At 38.5% G+C, this 23,626-nt stretch overlaps 1 protein-coding gene across 5 annotated transcripts; it reads left to right on the top strand.

Moving 5' to 3' along the window:
* Nucleotides 1-7,808: 7,808 nt before the first annotated feature.
* On the top strand, nt 7,809-23,525 carry LOC109196116 (scavenger receptor cysteine-rich type 1 protein M130). 5 transcript variants are annotated; one of them, XM_025901442.1, is made up of 13 exons: nt 7,809-7,966; nt 8,803-8,853; nt 9,749-10,147; nt 10,269-10,703; nt 13,898-14,011; nt 14,160-14,200; nt 15,589-17,508; nt 18,444-18,773; nt 18,986-19,198; nt 20,135-20,236; nt 21,435-21,472; nt 21,556-21,699; nt 22,090-22,889. In XM_025901442.1, the coding sequence occupies exons 1-7, from the start codon at nt 7,927-7,929 to the stop codon at nt 15,706-15,708; spliced, it is 1,200 nt and encodes a 399-aa protein (XP_025757227.1). In that variant the 5' UTR covers nt 7,809-7,926; the 3' UTR covers nt 15,709-17,508; nt 18,444-18,773; nt 18,986-19,198; nt 20,135-20,236; nt 21,435-21,472; nt 21,556-21,699; nt 22,090-22,889. The 5 variants fall into 5 exon arrangements, with proteins under 5 accessions (XP_025757227.1, XP_025757228.1, XP_013122781.1 ...); XM_025901443.1 differs by lacking the exons at nt 7,809-7,966; nt 8,803-8,853; nt 9,749-10,147; ... (1 more) ...; nt 13,898-14,011; nt 14,160-14,200 and having other exon boundaries at nt 15,714-17,508; nt 18,447-18,557; nt 20,129-20,236; nt 22,090-23,525; XM_013267327.3 differs by lacking the exons at nt 7,809-7,966; nt 8,803-8,853; nt 9,749-10,147; ... (1 more) ...; nt 13,898-14,011; nt 14,160-14,200 and having other exon boundaries at nt 15,714-17,508; nt 18,447-18,773; nt 20,129-20,236; nt 22,090-23,525.
* The last annotated feature ends 101 nt before the right edge of the window (nt 23,526-23,626 follow it).

The following is a 23,626-nucleotide window of genomic DNA, read 5'->3' as shown; positions in this document are numbered from 1 at the left end:
ATAACACTGTTGGCAGCAGTAATGATGACGCTGGCACATTTTATTGTGGAGCCGGATTCTGTTTACACACTGGGAAGAGCAAAGAGGCTGAGCTGTTACCAAGATGGTGAGCTCAGGTAGAGTGAAAGAAAACGTGTTCGCTATCATATCGAGACTAGCTCTCTACTCTGTTACGTATTTCATATATACGGGGATTGCTCCCCCCTCCTTGGTCAAGAAGGGGTTTTCAGGGGGTCAGCCCTCAGCTTTCGCATAATACAGGTGAGCAGAGATCAAACTGGTGATTGTTTGATCTCCACATGGTTGCATGCGTGTACTCTGTGTGGTACACTTTGTGGTTTTGGTGGCAGGGTGTGTCTGTTTACCTTCGTGGTTGGGAGCCTGTCTCGACAACCTCCCAGCATTTCTGTTATAAAAAAATTATTAGATTATTAAAAACTTAGAAGCTACAGTGAGACTAGTTGCTGGCGCCCTGTCTCACGGTCTTGAGGTTTGCACACTTGGCGTTCGCCTAGGGTCCTACAGCCGGTCACATCCCCTGGCGTATTGCCCACGGTTTTGTGGATTTACGCAGCCAGTGGGACCTGGCTGTGGCTAACGCGTTAGCTCAGCAAGCAAAAGCTTCTCTGGCCTGCTAGAGGAACCTAGCTTGTTCTCGCATTGCAAGTTTCACTCTCGGGGTTCCAATTTCATAACATGTAACATCAAGCATCTCATTCACACCATAAGGTAAACAATAAGAGCAGTGGTGTGGGGATGCTTCGTGTCTTACCCGTTGAGACATGGGAAACACAGTGTGTATTTTTGTGTGTTGTCTTCTGGTTTCCGTGTTATGGCTGTCTTTGCACCGTGCAAGTATGGCAGCCTGAGTGATGCATGCATCTCTATGCCTCTAGGAGACGGGCATGAAAGATGTATATTGTATTTTGGCATCTCCTCTTTAATGTCCTGGTTCCTGAGGGGCACCCAGCAACTTACAATTCACATACTTGGGTCCTGGCTACCACTTGGTACCTGGACCTGGTCCTCAGCACCTTTCAGTGCCATCTTTCAAACAGCTTGAGGACACTGACCTGAAATGTCTGTCCCCGAAATTGCCTTCTTGCTGGCTATATTATCTACCAAAAAGATTAGTGAACTCCATGCTCTGTAGGTCCACAGGCATTGCTGCAGGTGGTTGCCGGACAGGAAAGAGGTGATCCTCCAGCCCAACCATGCATTCCTGCCGAAGGCTACAAATAACTCCCACTGAGGGCTTGGAGCAGGGCTCAGCGCCAGGCTGCCCTGTGCCCTGTTCGTGTTTTGGAGGTGTATGTCAGGCATACCTGGCCAATTAGGAGGAAAGACCAGCTCTTTGTGAGCTCCCACTTTAGGATCCCGGGCAGACCTCTGTCTAAGTTCCAGATGTCCCGCTGGGTCGTGGAGGCTACTTGGCAGGCATATGTCTCTTCGGGGGTTCCCCTCCCTGCACCGTCTCTTCGTGGGGTGTCTTAAAGAGTTACAGAGTGGAGAGATAGTCTCAATATGATAGAGAATGTATGATTACTTTGTAACCTTGGTTCTTCTATGAGTGAGAGACTCTCCACTCATAGAAGACTCTCCAGCTTCAGGCTGCTCGGAGACACGTCCCGAGCAAACCATCACCAGTTTCACATCTGCACAGCTGTTTTAAATGTAAGCTGAGAAGATTAAAACTGAAAGAATATGAAATACTGTATTAATTAAATTGCATTAATATTTGAAAATATAAAAATACAAGCTTTTTTCAAAAGCCAAAATCAATGTACATAGTCCCATTAGCCATACAGGTTGGACACTGAATTATTATTATTAATAGTAATTAATGTCTACACCATCATAACACCTGTTTTCAGCAGCACAAAAACCTGCCTCCTGTTAACATCAGAAAGCCATCCAAGAAGACAGAGTAAAGGGAATTTTTTATGCCTTAGTTTAAATTGTGTACATATTTTATTTGACTTTGACCTTTGAGACAAAGAACTGTAAGAGCTCTGTTTTTGTTTAAACTTTCTTCCTATTTTTCATATGCTCCTCATCATATTAGTCTAAACATGATCTAATACCTAACACCAGTGTTGGGTGTAACTCACTACTTTGTAACACTTTGTAATAAAATTTTCAGTAATGCAGTAATGAAACATGTTACCAACCAAATTCAGTCATTACATTACAGTTACAATTATGGCATTATTCGTCTTATACTTTGTGTTAAGTTATTGGGGCAGTCTACAGCGGAGATATGGTCATTGCAACTATATATCAACTACATATTTTTAGTAAACTACCTGCCACAAACCTCACGGTAACTCACAGTTTTGTGTCACTATTTGATGCAGCAATAGTGCTGTGCTCTTCATGCAAACTGATCCCAGGTGATTATGATATGTTGGCACTCTGTCTGTGTTTATAAATTAGATGGTGATTAACTGCACACCTTCACCACCAGGATCAGTTGCCTCATGCCAGGTGACTTGTGGAATTGCCTTGCTACCATAGTGGTCACCCAGAGGTTGAGTACGCTGCATGCTCAACCCCTGGGAAGCCAGCTGGTTCCTGCAATTACTAGCTGGGTTACAATCAGTCCCAGATAGCAAAAAGGCCTAAATAAAAATTCTTAATCACTGGCTAGAAACCAAAAGGCAGAGTGGAGGAGGATTGAGCCGAGTATGTGATGCATTTGAAGAAGTGGTCTCATCATTACATGAAGTGAGAAGTTTGCAAGTGAAGAAGGAAGAGAAGCAGCATTAACTCATCAGTCTCAACATGACAGTCTGTCACACTTTGATCTGTTTCATCTTCCTCAATTAGTTTTGTTTTTTAATTTCTCGAATTTGGTGTTCTCTTTGTTCCTTATCATTGTTTGCTGAACGTTGATTGTTGAACTATTTCAGTGTTTCTTTATTTTCACCTACCATGAATTTTTTTCTGTGGTTATGACATACATGATGTTCAGAGTTGGAAATAGGTCACTCGATCATGCAGCTCATTGAACTTACACGTTAGCGCCTCAGCATATTAAGCTGTCCAACAAACATCTACATAAATGTTTCTGTAAATTGCACTTTTATAGTAATTTTCTCTTAGTTTCATCCAAATTTCCTTGTCAAAAATGATCTTTCTCATTTTTGTTGTATCTTTTGTTTTTCTTCCACACATAGCATTGCCAACTATCTCTCCATCACGCAGTAATTACTTTAATGCTATCCATTCACTTTTTGACTAATTGTAATGAACTTCCTGTTCAACATTTCTATAAAATGTATTTATTGAAGCCTTCCTGAGTTTACTTCCTTAGGTTCTATTTAGAGAACATGTTGTAAAGCTACTATTTATTTTCTAACCTGAAATGGCTGGAATGACTTGTGTGGTTACAGGACCTCCTGAGCAAACTCTTTCAGTTTAGTAATGCAGTTCAGTTAGGTACAGCTAATTAAAGAAAGTCCAATGATGAATCCTTTGAAGTTTATAATGTTAAATATATAAATACATATAAAATATATAAATATATTGTTAAAACTGTATTTTGAGAGATGAAAGACAGTATTTTTAAGAGAATGTTTGACCTCATCTTTTTCTTCCAGGCTCAAATTACTTCAAAGTCAGTTGATGATGTCTGCTCCGTGCCACAGATACATGCCAACATTTTCTATCACACCATAGATGCATCGCCTTTTCTGTACTTGACTCTGCACTCTCCTTATTTCTATCTTAATTTTACTTCCTATATTTGAAATTTTACCATGCAGTTAAACATTTAGCTTCAGTTTAAGGCTATTTTTTTTATTACTGCTAATAACAGTTTAACTTATTTAAAACAATAACTAATACTGGGATATTTTCTGTTAATATTACTATAGTGATTTTATAGAATAGATTGAATGAATCCTGTGCGTGCCGTGCATATTGAAAGAACTTGCAGTGTTCCATACTTGTCCATTATTTTGTTTAGGTGTTACGTTTCCAGAAAGCTGATCTGTAAACAGGTATGGGGGTTAAATATACAGGGCTAGCGTCCAGGTAGGCTGTTCTTGGAGGGAAAGTCATAAAGTAGTGAGCAAAATGGGTGCCACATGACATATAGTTATAAGCTGTTTGCCTGTTCTGTTTACTGTCAGACATAAGATATAGTGCAGGATTTTAAAAAGATATATTAGCTCTACTGTGAGTAAACCAAAGGAAGTGTGGTAGGCTGCATGTCAGTGATGGTGTCATGGTGTGCTGAGTGGCGGGAGATTGGACCCAAATGCAGGACTCGCAGGACACAGAGGGATGAACTTAAAACGGCAGTTTTATTGCTGGAAAACCTTCTCATCAGAAATAAACTTCACAAAAACAAACCAAAACCTCGAACATGGAAACTAGAAAACTAAACTGGACTCAAGAAATTAAAAACTAAGAAGCATGGACTAGAAGTTTGCCAGAAACACAAAGAGAAAACATAGTCCAGAGAGGGTACAACATGGCACAGAGCAAGGAAAACACAGAGCTTACCTGTGTTTTCCACCGGAGTAATCAGGGAATGGGAGACAGGAGGGAAACACAGCTGGGATTAATTAGGCATGACGAGACAGCGGGAAACAAAACACACTGACATAGCACACGAGACTGTCAAAGTAAAACAGGAAATACGACACATACGCACAGACACTCAGAGACACGAGCTTCACACAACAACATAACAGACTCGGTAACAGAGGGAACACAGAGACAAGGGTGACTAGATATGAGACGTGGGATCAGGACAAGCTAAGGACAAGATAAACAAACCCAGGAATAACAATCATCAAAGAATTTCTTTTCTTTTTTTTGCCTGTCCTGTTTGATTCTTTAGCCATCAGAATTATTGTCTGAAGCCCAAGAAATATGCCCAACGGATTTACTTTGCCAAGTGGATCATCACGGCCTTGCCATATTGGTCCATTTGATTGACCTTTGTTTTTATTATTTATTTATTTTATTTTATTTTTTTATTTTCAGTTGTTACAGACAGACATGACTGGGGGATAGGAAAGGGAGAAAGAACGAAAGAGAGGGAGGGAAAGAAAAACAGAGGGGAAGAGGGACAATGAGAAAGGGCATTTAAAAAAATCACCTGGATCACCTGTTGAGAGAAGAAAAAAGAAAAAAACAAAGAGAAAAAAAGCAAAAAAAGAGAGCAACATAATAAACACAATACCATCGCAATAATCTAGCTAAGTGTAAATAACAGTAAATACTATTTATTGAATGTTATTGTGCAGCACGCAGGACCGACAGCACACAATGTGCTTTGAGGTAGCAGCCAAGAAAGGTGTAGTTTGTGTCTGTGAACACCCGTGTGTACACCTGTGTGCACACCTGTGTGGATGAGCGCGCTTGTATTCAAAAGGTTTCTCCATGTAACAATCTGCTAGAGGGTGTGGGGAGCAATAGCCCTGCCCCCCAGGGCATGAAGCAGGCATGGAGGTGATCCAGGCCCTAGACATCCAGAGGCCCCAGAGTGAGAGCCCAAGGAGGACCATCAGAGGGGCAACCGTGCCACCCTCCTGGAAAGAGCTGAGGAGAGCACCAGATGAGGGGTCACCCAGCAGCCACGGCGCAGAAGCCAGAGGGGGCTGCTGTGACGTGCCCACAGGCTCTGCCGACAGCCAGCTGCACCAGAGTGGACTGAACCCCATGCCAAGAGGCCAGAGGCCTGAGGGCCCCCCACCTCCCGGAAGGGGCCCGACCGAGCCACGGGCGCCAGGCCCCGCCAAGCAGCCACCGGGAGTGTGCCAGTAGATACCTGAGCGCCCAGCCCTGGACACCAAATATTCATCAAAGAATATTAAACTAGAAACCAAAAAACAGCTACTGGATCGGAGACCCAGTGCCGTGACAGATGGGGTTCATAAAATTGATTTTTATCTACTCTCTGCTGCCACCAGCGTGACAATGTTTGGCTGTTGTCAAGTTGTTGTCAGTCAGACACAGATAGTATTGCATGTTGCATCAAAAACTGACAATATGTTTCTGTGTTCATAATTCCATCAACTGTGACAAGATTCCCAACACCACTGGGTGAAATCAGCCCCCAAACTATTACAGAGCCTCCACTGTATTTGGATGGCTGTACCGCCTCCTTACATATTGAGAATCAAAACTTTCAAATTTGGATTCAATACTCCGTAAGACCTGTTACTGCTTATTTTCAGTCCAGTTCTGGTATAATCTGGCATACCTCAAATAAAGGCAGTTTTCAGTTATCTTCATTTTTGGTCCCTCTGTACAACTGATGATAGAGCATTTAGTGTGTTTTTTATCTCTTTATTGTTACTGTTTAAGTTCAGTATTGTGCATTTGTCAACGCAACACAATCTGAATAAAAACTGAACAGTACACACAACAGAAACATTAATTTAGTAGAGTAAAATCTAAACATTGTGCAATACAAAGAAAATGAATAGCTGTTTAAACACCATCAAACTGGGTAAAAGACATTTCCCAGTGTTTCTATAACTTATTTTGTCACAGAAAAGGGAAACAAGATGTCTCTCGAAACTTCTCACACCACAAGTGCATGGTTCACTTCTTTTTTATGCATACATAATTAGCATATTTTAAACACTTTAAACACACAACTTCTGTTTCCGCCCAGGCTCACTTACTGTTACTGGGTGTATGTACTGTATGTCATCATACCCTAAATACATGTTAAAGCTTCTGCTTTTTTCTTTTAGGCATGCTATTAATTATTTGCAAAGCCAATACATTTTCTTTTGCTTTGCACAGCTGGCTGCATTCACCAATTCACAAGAGGTGAGAGGTTAAGAGGTGACCATTTGTGGGCCAGCTTTAGTAGTGTGGTGAGCTTCAGTAGTGTGCTTTGATTTGTGCTTTGATCGCAGGTGGGTACTACTAGTGAGTAGTTTGTGCCTGCTGTTAGTAGCAGTGTTTTTCTTTGGTCTAAACAAATATGTGCGATGCCATAACCGTGGTGGTTTCCTACCACATGTATTTCTTTGTGGCTTTGATTTAACATCTTCTTACATGACTTTCAGGAAAGCAATGCACCGTGTCACAAAGCAAAAGCTGCCTCAGGCTGGTGCCGTCAACATCTCATAGAACACCTTTAAGATGTGATGAAACTGGAACTGCAGTAACTTGTAAAACATAGGTCATTGTAAACTTTAACAATTTAAACATGGATGCAAAAAAATGCATTAAAAAAGACATTAAACATACTGTCACCAAGAAGTTTGTAGAAAGATTTTAGATGGAAATTCTTGTTACGGCCAGCGGTCTATTTCCTGCAAACGAATCATTTTATGCAAGTTGGGTTTGGCTGCTGAAATCCCATCATTACTGAATATCTGTTGCAGATTTTTCTCTCACTTCATTATATTTTATTCTGTCTCTTGTCTGTGTCTATTGAGACTTCACTTTTTCTATGTGTGTACCAGATTACAGTGTGTACTAGAGCAATTCACTGTATTGGTGATTTCCTCTCACAGACTGTACCCTGTTTGATGCTAAAGAAAAAGAAATGATGATTGACTTTTCATCTATTTGTGACTTTAAAAAAAGTTTCTGACAGTTTCATGTGTATTTCTTTATGGAATTTAACTCCTTGACACTTCTGAAAATGGACCCATACTGTTGGTTCTGTCTCCTGCATCAGAGTATGTAATGAGACTGGGATTTTGTGCAATTCTTGAAAGGTGAATGTAACCAGGTCATAAATTGCATATTGTTATAATTACACAAAATCTGTTCTAAACCCCAAACTGTCCCTGACTACTAGGACCTCCAAGCCTGTGGTCAGCTCTTGCATTGGGTGGGGTGTAGAACCGAGAGTGTGATGCATTTGAAGGCGGAACTACACTGCTGAGAGAAGATAGAAGTTTCTGGTTTGCAAGTGAAGACGGAAAAGAGGCAGCATTAAATATGAAAGTCGGTCACACTTTGAGCTGCTTCATCTTCCTCAGTGAGTAAATTTTCCTATTTCTCTGATTTTCTCAGTGTTGTTTTCTTTTTTATTAGGAATTCATTGGTAAATTTTGCTCATTGTTGAACAGTTTCCATTTATCTCCTGTGCTTAACAATGTTGTTCAGATTCAAAAATACCCTTACACTGCAGTTTACTGAAAACACATTAACTCCTTAATATAAACCTGTGTGGAATTTACACAAGCATCTTTTAGCACAACAGCGGTTTGCAGCTTATTTTTTGTTAGTTTCCTCCCACTTTGCTCCCTAGAAATGATCTTTATAATCCATGAAGATGTTTTTCTTCCATACTATTTAAAAAAGTGCAGTTTAACTTGTACAACCAGTTAAACTGCACCGTTTCTTCATAGCAAAACAGAAAAAAATAGTCTTAGAAGAGACCGAGGCTAAGATATTTATAAGCAGTTAAATGATACCATAATTTTCAAAACTACCCAGAAAGTTGGTTCCTCTTCCTTTTTCTTCCGTTTAGAAAATGTTTACAAAGCAACAATCTTTTTTTGCATACATATTTATTAATATCAAGGGGAATAACATCGCTCAAGTGTTAAACTTAGAACTTGAAGTGCTGACCAACAGTTTAAAAAATGTCATTTGACAAAGAAACATACAAAAAGCAAATTAAGACGTCATCCCAGACCGATAAATAAATCCATTTTCTCTCTTGCCGGATCTTAATCTTCCTCAGCAGATGGTTTGTGTACATGTCAGGAAGAATCAGGAAGTTTGTCTCTTTTGAATTTAACTAACACAAAACATATTGCTGTATATTACAAGAATATAGTGAGTCTATATTATTTATCATTTTCACAGGCCTGCATGGAACCATTGGTCTCGCTAATGCAGAAGGTTCCGTCCATACAGGTAAGTGAAAACATCACAAGAAAATGCAGATTTATAAAGATAAAGATGACCTTTATTAGTCCCACAGGTGGGAAATTTGTTTTGTTACAGCAAAAGTGCAAAGTTATGTAGCAGAAATTGGAAAACACTGGAATGCAATAAAATAAAATAAAATAAAATACTATATACAATAGAATAAAATAGAATACAAATACTATACACAACTGAGTAAGAAAATACAAAAGTACAACTTTGTCAGAGAAAGAATTGCACATATAGCAGTCTTATAATCTCTTGAAGGAGAATGCTCGTGTGTGTATCTTAAGACTCATTGGATTGCCAGATGACGAAGTGTGATTTGTCACTCCAGAGATCACGTTAATGCTCTAGAGTCCTCTGACTCTGTGCATTGTGCTTGGTGATCATGGAAAACCCACACTGTTCTTGAGCTATTCTGAAGTCCACATGAAGTTTGGCGGTCTGTAGCCAATGACTAAACAGAAAGTTGGCAACCTCTGGACACTATGCACCTCATGCTGAGGTGCATAGTGTCCATAAAACTTGAAAGGGATTACATCTAAAGCTCTGGGATAACAAATGAAAAAAACAAACTAACTAAGAAGCATAGGAGGATATTTAATATAAACTAGTGCTGTCAGCATTAATCTCGTTAAAATGACGTTAACGCCATAACCACATCAACGCAGCAAATCTTCGTTAGCGAGTTAACGGGAATCGCCCTGTGAGAGGGCTGCACAGCGTCAACGCGTTGGCACGATTAGCTCGTTAACACGTTCACGGCGTGCAGCCCCCAGTGTGTATGTTAGAAAAGTGCTTGAAGCACAGAATAAAGTGCTGTATGAATATGGGTGAATTTGGCTTTTAGTAAAAAGCCTTTGTCTTTTTTGTCTTTCAGGGATGGACTGCAGTAATGCCCAGTGTGTTGACCCCTGTCATAGCTACACCGTACTGAATGATGACTGGCGTTCAACAAATAACACAGATATTCAGGTCGTACACTGTGATAAAAACATTGATTGGCAAGGCTGGTATCGCCTGTTTCTAGGGGAATCCAGTGCTCATATTCCAGAGAGGTGTCTAGACCCCAACAGGTGTGGAACTCATGCTCCATTGTGGATAACACAACCTCATCCCACACAGTCGGGTGAAATTGTAACTCGCACCGTGTGCAGTTCTTGGGAAGGCAACTGCTGCAAATTTGAGTCACACACCATCCATGTCAAACGCTGCTATGGAAACTACTATGTTTACAAACTCGTGAAGCCAGCCACATGCGAGCTTGCATACTGTGCAGGTATTGCTCTGCTTTAAATAAGATTGCATATTTTTTTTTACCTTGTTCTTAAATTCTACTGTTTATAACAAAAAAGATATCAACACCAACCCAGTACTATCTTTTTATTTCTTGTAAACAGAGATGAACATAACAGATCCTAGAGTTCCTGTTACCACACCTGCTCCAACACCACAGACCTCGTCACCCACTCAGGTCCATATCACCGTTACAACAGCAGTGGATAACAGCACAGCAGTTGAGGGGGAGGTCCGCCTGGTTAATAGAGGTAATGACTCCTGCTCTGGCAGGGTGGAGATCTTCCATGGTGGACAGTGGGGGGCGGTGTGTGATGATGCCTGGAGCCTGGGAGAAGCGCAGGTGGTGTGTAGACAATTGGGCTGTGGCAGGCTCCTCTCCATACCAACAAATGAACAATTTGAACAGGGCACAGGACACATCTGGTTGGATAATGTCACATGCTCAGGCAGCGAATCACAGCTCTCTGAGTGCCATCACTCAGTGTTTGGATCCCACAACTGCAGCCACCATGAGGATGTTGGTGTCATCTGTGAAGGTAAATTTGTGCAGCTGGAGGTCTGTGTTTTACGGTCTGTCTATTATGGTATGTTTAGTCGAGAGGTTTTCAATCACTAACAATTACAGAAATATTATATTTTTGATTTTTACAGTATTATAACCACTTGATTTTAACATAAAATATTTTGTCTTTTCATCATGAATTATTAGAGATAAATTCTATATTTTTAGTGCCCAAAGCCTGACAGTGTCAAACCTAATTTTTCTTTATTTAGTCAATTAATCAACAATCATTTCAATAACTCTTATCTCCGCTTCCGGTGGGGAAACCTCCTGTTCAAGTTCAACTCCAGCACCTCACCTCCTAATGTCTGCCCACCTGTGAATATCACCCTGTTGTCTTGTCCCACAGCACAATTAAAATAATGGCTCCAGAAACATATGAATTTGAAAATAATAATTTTAACATTGCTCAGTAGGATAAAAATGAAATACATAAAAAATGTATTAAGTTATGCAAATTAGTGCTATTAGTATTTAAACAAAAATATTGTGCGAATAGGAAACTAAAAATTTCTTGTAAGTTCAAATAAAGCTTCAAATTAAATCAAGATTTTATTTTCCAGTCCAAAATAACAAGCTTCCAAAGTTTACAGATGATTCAGTTCATGAATTCATGATTGCAGTGGTTGGATTCAGCTTTGTTTTCTGTGAAATGCTTTCACATTTTTTAAAATCTCTTTTTCCATTTTCTTCCGTCCTCCTGGTCGTGCTACGTTCTTCTTTGTTAGTATTGAGTGCAGTCTTTGCAGACGACAGAGGCGATACTGCCCTGTATCTTCCTGTAGTGTATTGCAGTTACAAAAACACATTTATGTACTTTTAGAATATGACGAGTCCACAATAGTGGACACTCTTTGGACTCTTTTGAGATGACGTCCCCAGCTGCTGATAATCACTCTAAAGATGGTCTCTATAATGACTTCAGCCGTCTGAGAGGTGCATGAGCCTCTTTTCAGGACAAATTCTTTTATATGCACTTGCTTAATATTAGTAAGATGGAACAAAACAGAATTTGAAAAAGACCATTACTAATCACAAATTTGGTTGTATATTATAGTTTCTCCCTTGGTCTTCTCTCAATGAGCTTCATGATGTAGTCACCTGAAATGGGTTTCACTTCACAGGTGTTCCTTGTCAGGGTTATTTGTGGAATTTCTTGCCTTCTGAATGTGTTTAGGCCCATCAGTTGTGTTGTGCAGAAGTCAAGTTAAATGTGTCCACAAGTGCAGTCTCAAAAACCATCAAGCACTACGACAAAACTGACTCATGTGAGGACCGCCCCAGGAAAGGATGACAAAGAGTCAAGAGTTATCTGAGTCACCAGCCTCAGAAATCACAAGTTAACAGCACCTCAGATTAGAGCCCAGATAAATGCCACACAGAGTTCCAGCAGGACAATGACCCCAAACACACCTCCAGGCTGTGTAAAGGCTATTTACGGAAGGAGAGTGATGGAGTGCTGCGCCAGATGGCCTGGCCTCCACAGTCACCTGACCTAAACCCAGTCAAGATGGTTTGGGATGAGATGGACCACAAAGTGAAGGCAAAAGGACCAACAAGTGCTCAGCATCTCTGGGAACCCCTTCAAGACTCAATGAAGCTCGTGGAGAGAATGTCAAAAGTGTGCAAAGCAGTAATCAACGCACAGGGTGGCTATTTTGAAGAATCTAAAATATAAAACACATCTTGAGTTATTTGACACCTTTTTGTTTACTACATAATTCCCTATGTGTTCATTCATAGTTTCAATGCCTTCAGTGAGAATCTACAATGCAAATGGTTACGGAAATAAAGAAAAAACACTAAATAAGAAGGTGTGTCCAAACTGTTGACTGCTAGTGTGGCTACTCCTGTTTAATGGTTTACTATCACGTTTCTCTCATTAGCTAACAAAACTGAAATTGTGTTTGCTCAGCAAGCATCATCTATTAGATGTTTCCGACAGGTAAGCTAAGATAAACATTACTGTAGAAACATTAACATAAACATTACTGTACAAATATTAACATACAATTTACTGTAGACACATTAAGATAACCATTACTGTACAAACATTAACATAAACAAGGTATCAATGCAACACACTTCCTAAAACTGATCTATTCAGAGTTGATGTCACAGCTCCAGGGTGCTGCCGTGCACTGCAGTAGTGCCGCCGTGCACTGCAGTAGTGCCGCCGCCGTGCACTGCAGTAGTGCCGCCGTGGGAGGAAAGCTCCACTTTGTACAGTCTGCATTTAACTTTGTTTTCTACGAAACACTTTTACATTTTTTAAAAATGTCTTTTTCCAATTTCTTCTGCCCTCCTGGTCGTGCTACGTTCTTCTTCATTAGTATTGAGTACAGTCTTGGCAGATGAGAGAGGTGATACTGCCCCGTAGCTTCCTGTAGTGTATTACAGTTACAAAAACTCATTGAGGTGGTTTTAAAATATGACGCATCAACAATAAAATTTAACGTCGACGAATTTTTATAGTCAACGTCATTGATTATGTCAACGAATCGTTGGAGCCCTGCCTGTTATGGGTGTAGCCTATTGATCAAGTATTCATACTGATGTAGATGGGACCTTAGTTTCTTTTCTCTTAATACAGTATGTATTGAAAAATCAAGACTATGCAACTTAAATTACACCCAGAAAATCAATCCAAATTGAGAATACTGCTAACAGGACCTATGCATAAACTACTAACACCTTATAGCAATATGCAAATAGTGTTTACTATAAATACACACCGAGTATTTAAACTTAAGAGGGTCAGTTTCCTGATATTACAATGAAAATAAGAAATATACCAAATTAAAGGCATTTTTTGTTCCTCAACTGAAATTTCAATGGATTCTTATCAGTTACCAATAACTATCTTATTATAAGCCAGCAAACCAATATAACAGAAGATAAAAGATGCAGGCCTGAATATGTAGCTGGGGATCGACTTAGCCGTCGCTTTGTGGATTTGGTGGTTGGCAATTTATGGATGTGAGTAATAGTTTGTACCATGACTACTGAAATGTATGTAATTGTTCATTGGGAAGAAGACATTTCAAATTTAAAGTATTTATGCTATTATGACACAGCATGTTGAATATTATTGATTATGCATGTCATATAAACACAGACCAGTTTACAGTTTTGATTATTTCATTTTTTTTCCTCTCTCTCATCCAGGCTCTCACCCAGATTTCTCCCTGCTTTTGGTTGTTGTAATTGTGGTCATGGTAGTACTGATGCTGCTTTCTGTTCTGATGTTGATCTACAAAAGGAGGACCGAGAGCTCCGTTGGTGAGTACACTTCTACCACTATCTGTACCTTTAACGGTTATTCAAATTATTTATCTTCAGACCTTTTATCCAACAGGATAGACACCGACTTTACTCACACTTAGTTTAATCTAATGGTGTAAAATATCAATTTTTGTCTTTTTTCTAGATTTGGACAGAAGGAGAAACTCAGACCACAACCAGACTGAGGTGACTCGTCTGTGTTTGCTTTACTATTACACTTTGAATTTGTAGTTCAGAAAAAGTCAGGCTTTTGCTTTTTATTTAGTAAATACAGACGTTCTCTCACCTAATGGAACAAATGGTTTTCCACAATTAACATTCAAATTCACTTTCCTAATTGGTGATTTATACCAAGACTGTATCAGATGTCTTTGTGTAGTTTGAACATTAACAATCCCTCACAGGCATATGAATGAATGATAAGAGGCAGGTCAAGTTTGGAGGAACAGCATCTACATTTATGACAAAGGATAACAAAATAGAATTTTATCTCTTGAGGACAGACGATGAGCTCCCTACATGAATCCTCCATTACTCTGAGGATTACTCACAATCCTCTGTAATTACAGTATGTCAAGAATGGTTATCTCTCTAAACGCATAGAGTGATCTCTGTGGGAAAAGATGGCATCACATCAGAATTATCTAGCTACAGTGCAAATTATTTGATCCCCTGTTAAATTTGTAAGTTTGTTCACTTCCAAAGAAATGAACAGTTCTCTAAAGTGATTTTATGGTAGTTTCAGTTTATTGAAGAGAAATAATCAACCAAAAATCTAGAAAAAACCCTACAAATTACATAAAATCACATAAATTATAAACGCTTATCAGGATGAATTTTGCCCCACTCCCAGTTGATCCCAGTTGCCTTCAGTTTATTAACAAACTCCTGTGATATCTTTTTAGTTATTATCCTTACCCCATGAGGCAAGATCTTGCATGGAGCTCCAGACTGAGAACAATTAATGGTCATTTTATATTGCTTCCATTTCCAACAGTGCACCAGTTGCACCAACAGTGGTGACCTTCTCACCAAGCTTCTTGCTGATGGTCTTGTAGCCATTCCAGTTGTGTTCAGGTCTACAGTGTTATTTCTGACATCCTTTGGCAGCTCTTTGGTCTTGCCCGTGGTGGTGGAGGGATTGGAATGAACAAAAGCATTAAAAATCCACAAAAGCTATTATTTAACACAGCCAGATGAACTTCTAATTGCATTCATATTTATGTCCATGACATACAGGCACATACCTCTGCGTGAATCCCCTGTTACTCTGAAGATTACCCACAGTCCTTTGCCATTCTTAGTCAATTCAGGGTGACATTTGAGACAGGTGGTAGCATTGTCCCATTAACGTTAATCTTTTTTGTGTAACCATGATACACACGATTCTTTTGTATCTCTTAAAAGGGTCCTACAGCTCTTATAATTTTGTCCTGTTTGGTTTAATGTCTGTGCTTCTGCCACTTCTCAAACTTTACTGCATATTATGGCTTCTGCTACAGTGACTTTTCTTTTCTTTTTTTTTCTATTTGAATATTCTTTAAATAATTTATTTTGCTTTCTTTTTTCCCCAGACTGCCCTCTATGAAAATTTTTGCCCAGTCTCCAGATGTGAAGATTCAATCTACCAGAGCCTCGATCCTGCCAGCAGCGACCAAGACCAAACCTACTGCAGTCTCACGCGCTCAAAATAGCCCGTTTTCAGACATGCATTCAGATCATGTCATATGACACATAAAAGGCTTATTTTTATGTCAGTGCACACGAAGTCTGAAGCCGAAAGCTTGGCTTAACAGAGGAAGTTGATAATGTGATACCCGTTATCTCCAACTGAGGTTTTAGTTTTCATCGAGCCAGCTAATTCAAAGAAAGCCTGTCTGTGTTCATAGTGTACCCCTCTGGTCAGACAAAGCTATACACACACTTAACCTATTGGTATATTTGAAGGATTTTGCTCATTATCAGTTTAAAAGATGTTGGCTATTTTTTTTAAAGTCAGTGTTTACCTTTGTACCTTTTAATGTGCCTGATGTAGTGAGTTTTTCTTGTTCACCTGTAGCTTTGGCAATTCTTGATAACTGAGCCTCAGACAGTGAGATTCACTGAGCAATTCACACAGCAGCAGTAAACCAAAGTTTGCATCTATTTAGTGAAGAAAGCAAAATATCTTCTTTAAGGTTAAAATCAATTATTTTTGCAACAGTAGATATGATAGTAGAGGTTTCATTTTTAAGGAAAAAAAGCTTTGAGCACCTTGATTTGCATTCACACAGGAAGCAAGGCGGCAACTAGTGTCTAAAGAAAGTCAGTAACATTCAGTAACTTCAAGCAAAATACATCCTGGTGATGCAAAATGAGTGGGTCATGAGTCAAACTTCTCATGACAAGCAATTACCACGGAGAGTAGAAATGAAAATATTGATGATTAACCTATGACAGGGCGATATAGATTAGGCAACCAGAAGCTGTAATTTCCACTAGCGGCTGAATGTTAACAGCAAAGTGATGCACAATGTGAGTCACTTCCTGTGTGAATGCCCTTTTACTTGTTTTGTAATCACTGGCTACAACAAACTCACACTTTGAAGCCACCAGGCTTCTGCTGCTCATGTTCTCATGGTAGGAGTCTTCTGTGGTCACTGTTTAAGTACCTCGATAACAAAGCAGTAAAGGTTCTATTGCCACATCCTGTCTGAGTAATTTTCCTGATGATGTGCGTCAGTTTACCAACTTGCAATGTGACTTCCAGGAGAATAAAGCACCATTCAACAAAGCAAAAGTCATCTCAAACTGGTGTCATTAACACTTTGTTAAGCTTCAATCACCAGCACACTTTAAAGATACAGTGAAACAGAAATTTCAGTGTGCAGCTGACAAAATCTGAAGAAATTTGATTGCAGGATTCATATTTTTGGTGATTTTCTCTGTGAGAAACATATTTGCTACTCAGAAAAAAGAAAGGATTGAATTTTTCATGCATTTGTGAATCTTATATACATTATGCCGTGCAAATGGTCCAACCACTGTGTGTCAGTTTGACAGAAACCTTGCAATCTCATCTGTTTTACTGCTTTATGGCAAAAGTTTTGTACGAGAAAAAAACAATTATATTTCTTGTACGCTAATTCAACAACCTGTCTGCGTCAAATTCATTAGCCACATGCAGAGAGAAGCCAGTGCGTACACAAGAGTGTCTGCTTTAAACTTTTGGCATAAACTTAATTTCATAAACACAGCAACTCAGATGAGATGATTTTTAGGCAGAAAATAAAATGAAAATTAGCCTATGACACATTTAGAAGCACGGGAGTACAACAGTGAGTGTACAGTGTGTGTGTGTGTGTGTGTGTGTGTGTGTGTGTGTGTGTGTGTGTGTGTGTGACCTCATCATTGAGAGAAGTTCCTGTTTTGTTAAGAAGGAACAGAAACAGCATTAAACCATCAGAGCCTCAAGATGAAAGTGTGTCACACTCTGGTCTGCTTCATCATCCTTAGTGAGTAAATTCTATTCTTAATTTTCATGTTCTGTTTCTGTTTTTGTTGTTTGCATCTTTATTTTCTGTTTATTAAAAATTAATCACCAGGTTTGTTTGTTTGTTTGTTGGTTTTTCATGTTGAATCACTGATTTCTGTTGAACCACAAACTGTTTCAGTCTTTCTTAATTTTCTTCTCTTACATGTTTGTTTTGTGGTGTTTAGAGCTGGAAACATGTAACTTGAACATGCAGGTCACTGAAAATAGAAGTTTTAAAACAATAAAAGAAAATCACAATAAATAATATTCTTTAAGCTGCATTTTGCTCCTTAGTTCTTGTTAGGTTCATCCTAATCTCATATGCAGAAATGGCCATTCTCATTTTTGTTGTATCTTTTGCGAACGTTGCCCATACTAAAACTCACAGCTGTCTTTTCATGTATAGACAGTCTCACTGTTTTGCCACATACAAATGTATCCAATGAAACTAGTTAGAAATGTATATTTAGACACAACTAAATTCTACGAGCATTTTCAAAACCCCACATGCACCTGGTTCCTCTTTTTAGAACTAATGAGGCATCAGTCAGTTTTTTTTAGGCTCACAAGTAAAACCACAGCATGCATGTTCAAAAAATGAAAATTTTAATGTTGAGCAACAATTCCAAAACCTTTTCCATGATAGAAACAATGAATATTCAATACACTGTAAAAAAAAAAAAAAAATATGGAGATGAATACGTCATTAGAAACAAATGACACTCAAGTAACTCTCAGTCAGCAGATGTTTGTGTAGATGAGATGTCAGAATCAGGAAGTTTGTTTACACTTTTTAAGTTTTTTAAATTTTTGAAATATTTAAACAACAATGTAAAGAATTTAACTGTACACTTAAAGCACATAATGATCTGTCTTTATAGGATGATGGTAACTTATGACTGCTAATCTTTTCAGCAGCACAGCAGGATGGTCGTGTCAATGCAGAAACAGCCAGACACAGAAAAATGGAAGGAGAAGACATCACACTTGAATGCAGGTTCTTTATCCGTGGAAACAGGAGGCTCTTCTGTAAACAAGAATGTGAAAAGGGAAACATTCTGATTAATACAACTGCTGACACATTTCAGAGTGGCAGATACAGCATTGAATATGTCAAAAAAAAAATTAAATATGATATTATGTATGTGAGCATCACACAGCTGAAACAGTCTGACTCAGGACGGTACAAGTGTTTTTTGGACAGTACTTTGAAACCAGATTATTTTGAAATAATTGTCACAGAAGGTGAGTTTCTACAAAAATTGTATTCATATTTCTGAAGATGTGAACATATTCACATCTCATTGGCAACAACATTTCTTTCAATTGATCTGCATTCAGTAGTTTTTTGAATATAAGCTTAGCGTTGCCATAAAACACCTGTTAACCCACATTACTCGCATGCAGACATACAAACTGCTGGTTTGATTTTGTATTGATTGTTTCCTTGTTCACAGCTGTAAAAACTTCAACATCAGGCTCTACTCCAAAAGCTTTTTCATCATCAGCCTTTCTCCTATCAACCTCAACAACAGCAACAACAGCAGCAACAACAACAGCAACAACAGCAGCAACAACAACACAAAGTTTTAACTTCAGTTTAGAAAGCTCTACATCTTCATCCTCCTCCACTGAAATCCTGAACCATCCTGAGACACCTGCAGGTCCAGGTACATAATATATGCACATAGATATGGGTTTGTCTGTGTATTTATCAAAAACCTCAACCACATTCATGAGCAGTAGAAACATCGCTCTGACATATTACTGACTACTAAAGTGTAAAAATAAAGTGTAAACTTTAATTTATTAATGGGTCTTTATCATAACCTTATAATTACTAGTGATACATTTTCATTTATTTGATATTGTAATATGAAGCATAACTGACAAAAGTAAAGTTATCAAACAAATGCAGTGCATAAACAGTGCAAGAGTTAAATGAAGAACTCAGGAACTCCACATGAACAGCTGAGTGAGATCACGTTTGACTTCCTTAAAGCACCATGACATGAGATCTAAATGACAAATGTTATAGACTTCCACTTCTGTGTGGTTACCTGTTACTCTGTGGTCATGTCTCTGTGTTTTAAATGTGGTGCCAGGGGATAGCAAAAGATTCATACATTCTCTCACATCCATTTTTGAACTTTCAGCAATCTTCTTTCAGGACTTTGCTGACATTTGTGACTCCTTATATTGATCCTATGACTATTATGCCGTCAAAAAAGTAGACAAAAATGCAGCGGGGAAAAGACGGCACAGAACTGGCCAATCACAATAGCTGTGGGCTACATCGACCTGACATTACGTTACATTTCTTGCGAGGTGCATGCAAGGTTAACATAAAACATTAAACTTGACAGACATGCACACAGGACAGCCTCATTTGAGGCATGGTTGGTACTGAATGTTTTAACCAGATGGAGGATTCAAATGCAACAGTAGAAACTGAAACCTTATCTGAAAATAAATGAACATTAGGAGGACCTAAAGTAATTTCATACAAATGAAATGTAACTCAGAATATCTGTGTTTTGTTTGTAATTTATTGCCTAATATTACGAGTGTGACAGTAAAAAGAAATGTGTTCCCTTGAGGTGCAGATAAGCCGCTTTATGTGATTCTGATTCTGGTCATCATGATCACCCTCTTATCAGCCACTTTGCTGATTTTCTACAAGAAGAGGAAGGCCATTAAACCTAAAGGTGAGTCTGCAGCACACAGAGAACAGTGTTTTTTATCACTTCAGAGCAATGCAAACTTATTTCCTGCAGATTAACCCCAAAGTTAACCTTAATTAAGTTGTTATACTGCACTGCAAAAATTCAAAAACTTACCAAGTATATTTGTCTAATTTCAAGTCAAAAATATCTCATCACAGTTAAAATAAGACCAAATCAGCTACACAGTAACATTTCAGTGAGATATATGAACTTGTTTTTAGACAGTGCATCTTGCATCTGGAGAATTTTCACTTGTTCCATGGGCAGATTTTTTTCACTTATTTCAAGCAAAAAAAATGTTTCATTGTATTAAGTGAAAAAAATCTGCCCATGGAACAAGTGAAAATTCGGCCGAAGTCAGTGTACAAACTTGATTCAGGTCACAAAGTACAATGTTGGTGTCTACTTTTAGGATCATGTGTAAATGCTTATAGAAAAATAAAATTGTTGTTAAACTGTTTGCTGGCAACAGAAAAACAATCAAAGAATAAAGTTGAGTCTAAGAATCTTTATTGCTGATTCACATCAGGCAAACTCAAAGACTTTCAACACAACTGAAAAACATTAGACTCTTATATTCTCTCTGCAGAGGTCTGAGAGAGAGGCTCCTGGAATAATTACAGTGGTGATGTCAAACCTGTTGATTTCTAATCTGGAAAAATCTGCTGTGACAACATCTGATTGTTTGACTGAAAGGTGTTCAGCACAGAGTCACATTGACCAGTTTTCATACACTGCTAAACAATCGACTTAGGAAAATTCAAACTCATTAAAGGAAAAATGAAAAATGATGCAGTGACAGAGGTTTTAACTTCAGTAGAACTATCCATGTCTGTGACTCTCAGATGCTTCTACACTAGAAGCTAGGAGTACTAGACTGATACCCACTGGGTTGACTTACTAAGATGTTAGAATATATGAAAGCTGACAGATGTCCTGGTAAAGCTGGACATTTCAGAAGCACAACATCTGCACAGCTGGAAAAAAAGATGCAAGATGTAGCAGATTACAATAGGCACGAATTAAGTCAAGTGTGACTTGGCTGTGAATACATCTTTAAGATTAAGTTGAAAGATATTCAGTTTTCATTCTTTATATTGTTCCCAAGTTTAGTTCCTTGGGTTGTAGTCCCTGGAAGGTGTTTAAGCCAGATGTTTGTGTTCTCACCTGCATTTTTCAGGACCTCCTGTAGAAACAGAATACGCCAATATCACACAGGTTAGTTTTGGAAATTATGAGACACGCAAGCTTCATTACCTTTTGATTTTTATCAGTTGGCCAGTATGTTGTCTTTTTTCCAGAATAACCGAGTGTGTGAAGAGATAAGAGACGGCAGTTCACCTCCTGTGGAAGTGTCTTCAGCTGATGCCTATCCCAAAACCTGCCAGCGAGCTGGAGTTGAAAACCTTGAACTTTACAGCCTCATCACCTATTCTCAGAGTAAAGTAAGTAGATGTGCGGTCTGACTGATCAGAAACCAGAGCAAACCTGTTTGAGTAGTGTCATTAGTAATCATTGATGGATATTTTCTTTCTGCCAGCTAATAGTAATAATTAAAAATGTCCAAATTCAGTGAACACGCTGTGGTTCAGGGTTATTAGGCTTGGCTAGTTTTTTTTTGAAGTCCAGGACAAATCCTTTGTTCCTAAACGTTATAATTTTCAGCTTCTGTGAGGTGATGATTGAATGCAATAGCTGAGGTTGTAGGTTGTAGTGATTTGTTTAGTTTTAGTAAAGCAAGTTTAGTAAAGCAAACAAGTATTTTGTTCACTCCTGTTTGCTGGATGGGTTTATTTTTTAAGTACATTTAAAGTTTAACCTCACTTATCTTTCAGGCTGAAAATGACACAGATGAAGTTGATTACACTGAAGTGGATTTTTCCCACATGTCTGTAACCAACAGCGCCCTCTGTGGTAAATCAGGTGATGTTGTCTACTCCACACCTCAGATACATGCTAGCCCCAGGAACCATGTTAAAGATGCTTCACCTCCTCTGTACTCTATAAAACCGAAACTGAAAAACTAAAAAAAAGGGAACACCTGAAGAGTCTTGCACTGTCACTGCAAAGAGAATAGAGGTTGCTGAGGGGCGTAACAAAGTGTTTGAGAAGTGTTTTTTCACAAATGATTCAAAGTTTAACTTGGAAGCCACAGCGAATGCAGTGTGAAACAAAAGACTTCACGTGATGTGATGATGGAAGAGAATATTTATGTTTTATTTACACTTGTATGCAGTAAATTTTATCCGACTGGATGTTTAGTTTTTTGGAACGAAGCCTGTTCACGGTAAAAGCCGTTTGTTTATGTTGTTTTGTACTGACAGTAGCTGAAAGTACTTTATGAATAGTTATTATAGAGTAAACAAGGATGCATTTCTCTTAGCTACTGCATTTGAAAAACGACCTATACTGTCTTCTTTGTTTGATTCTGTATTCTTATTTCACTGTTCTTATTTCATAGGAAACATATTGTACAGTGGGCTGAATTCAAAAGCCAGTTTATCTGATGGATTATGTTCACTGTGTAAAAAATAATGTAAATCTAAAATATGCAGTCATTGTCATCACAATCTTTTTGTTATAAAACCTGTGGTGAGTTATAAATATTTTTGATAATACAGAGTATTGATGTTGACCTTTGTTTCCCTCTGGTGGCTCCTTCTTTTAACCTTGCACAGTACACGGTACTTTAATGAATGTTACACTATGTTCCTGACCTTTTGCCTCCTACTAAAGGCCTCTAGTGCAAAAGAGGATTTCTTGTACTACAAAGTTTCACTTCTTACCAGGGTATATCACCATGGTAACCGGTATTAAACCTAACCTGCCCTGGAGCAGGTTATCTTCTATTGGAGCTGATCAGATATGAAATAATTCCCTAACGACCAGTCAGTTCAACAGATTTTGGTGTCACCGGTGCTGAAAGACCCCTCAGACCTCTGTGTGTGGATATTAAAGAGTGTAAAGTTTACCAGTACACATTTTTAAATATCCTCTTTCCCTAATGACTATGCCTATTTTAATCCCCCCACTGGTTACAAACAATTTTATGTATTTATTTACTTTTTGTTTTTGTGGACTTCAGGAATGTATTGAGAGGTGTCCTTCTTTAAAACAGGAAGCTGATGACTCAGCTAAAGGTTGAGTTATCTGTCATCTCATGTTCTTCTGCATTTCATTTTGAATTCTGTTTTATTTTAATCCTTGCTCTCAGACAGTTGAATACCACCAACACGGCAGCTGAAAAAAATAAAACTATTTGAAATATGAATATATCTAAATACTCAATTATATTCCAATTTTCTAGTCTTTACTTAATCTTTATTTTTGCTGGCTTTCTTTCTATTTCAATTCATTATTTTTGTCCTTTGC

Source organism: Oreochromis niloticus, linkage group LG20 (genome assembly GCF_001858045.2).
Source record: "Oreochromis niloticus isolate F11D_XX linkage group LG20, O_niloticus_UMD_NMBU, whole genome shotgun sequence".
Taxonomy (NCBI): domain Eukaryota; kingdom Metazoa; phylum Chordata; class Actinopteri; order Cichliformes; family Cichlidae; genus Oreochromis; species Oreochromis niloticus.
Note: the sequence above shows the minus strand (reverse complement) of the source record. Positions and strands in the feature narration are given on the sequence as shown.

Coding starts and splice junctions, on each gene's coding strand:
- LOC109196116 (XM_025901442.1), top strand. CDS start 7,927: ATGAAAGTCGGTCACACTTTGAGCTGCTTCATCTTCCTCA. Junction 14,012..14,159: donor GAGGACCGAGAGCTCCGTTG/GTGAGTACACTT, acceptor TCTTTTTTCTAG/ATTTGGACAGAAGGAGAAAC. Junction 14,201..15,588: donor CAGACCACAACCAGACTGAG/GTGACTCGTCTG, acceptor TTTTTTCCCCAG/ACTGCCCTCTATGAAAATTT.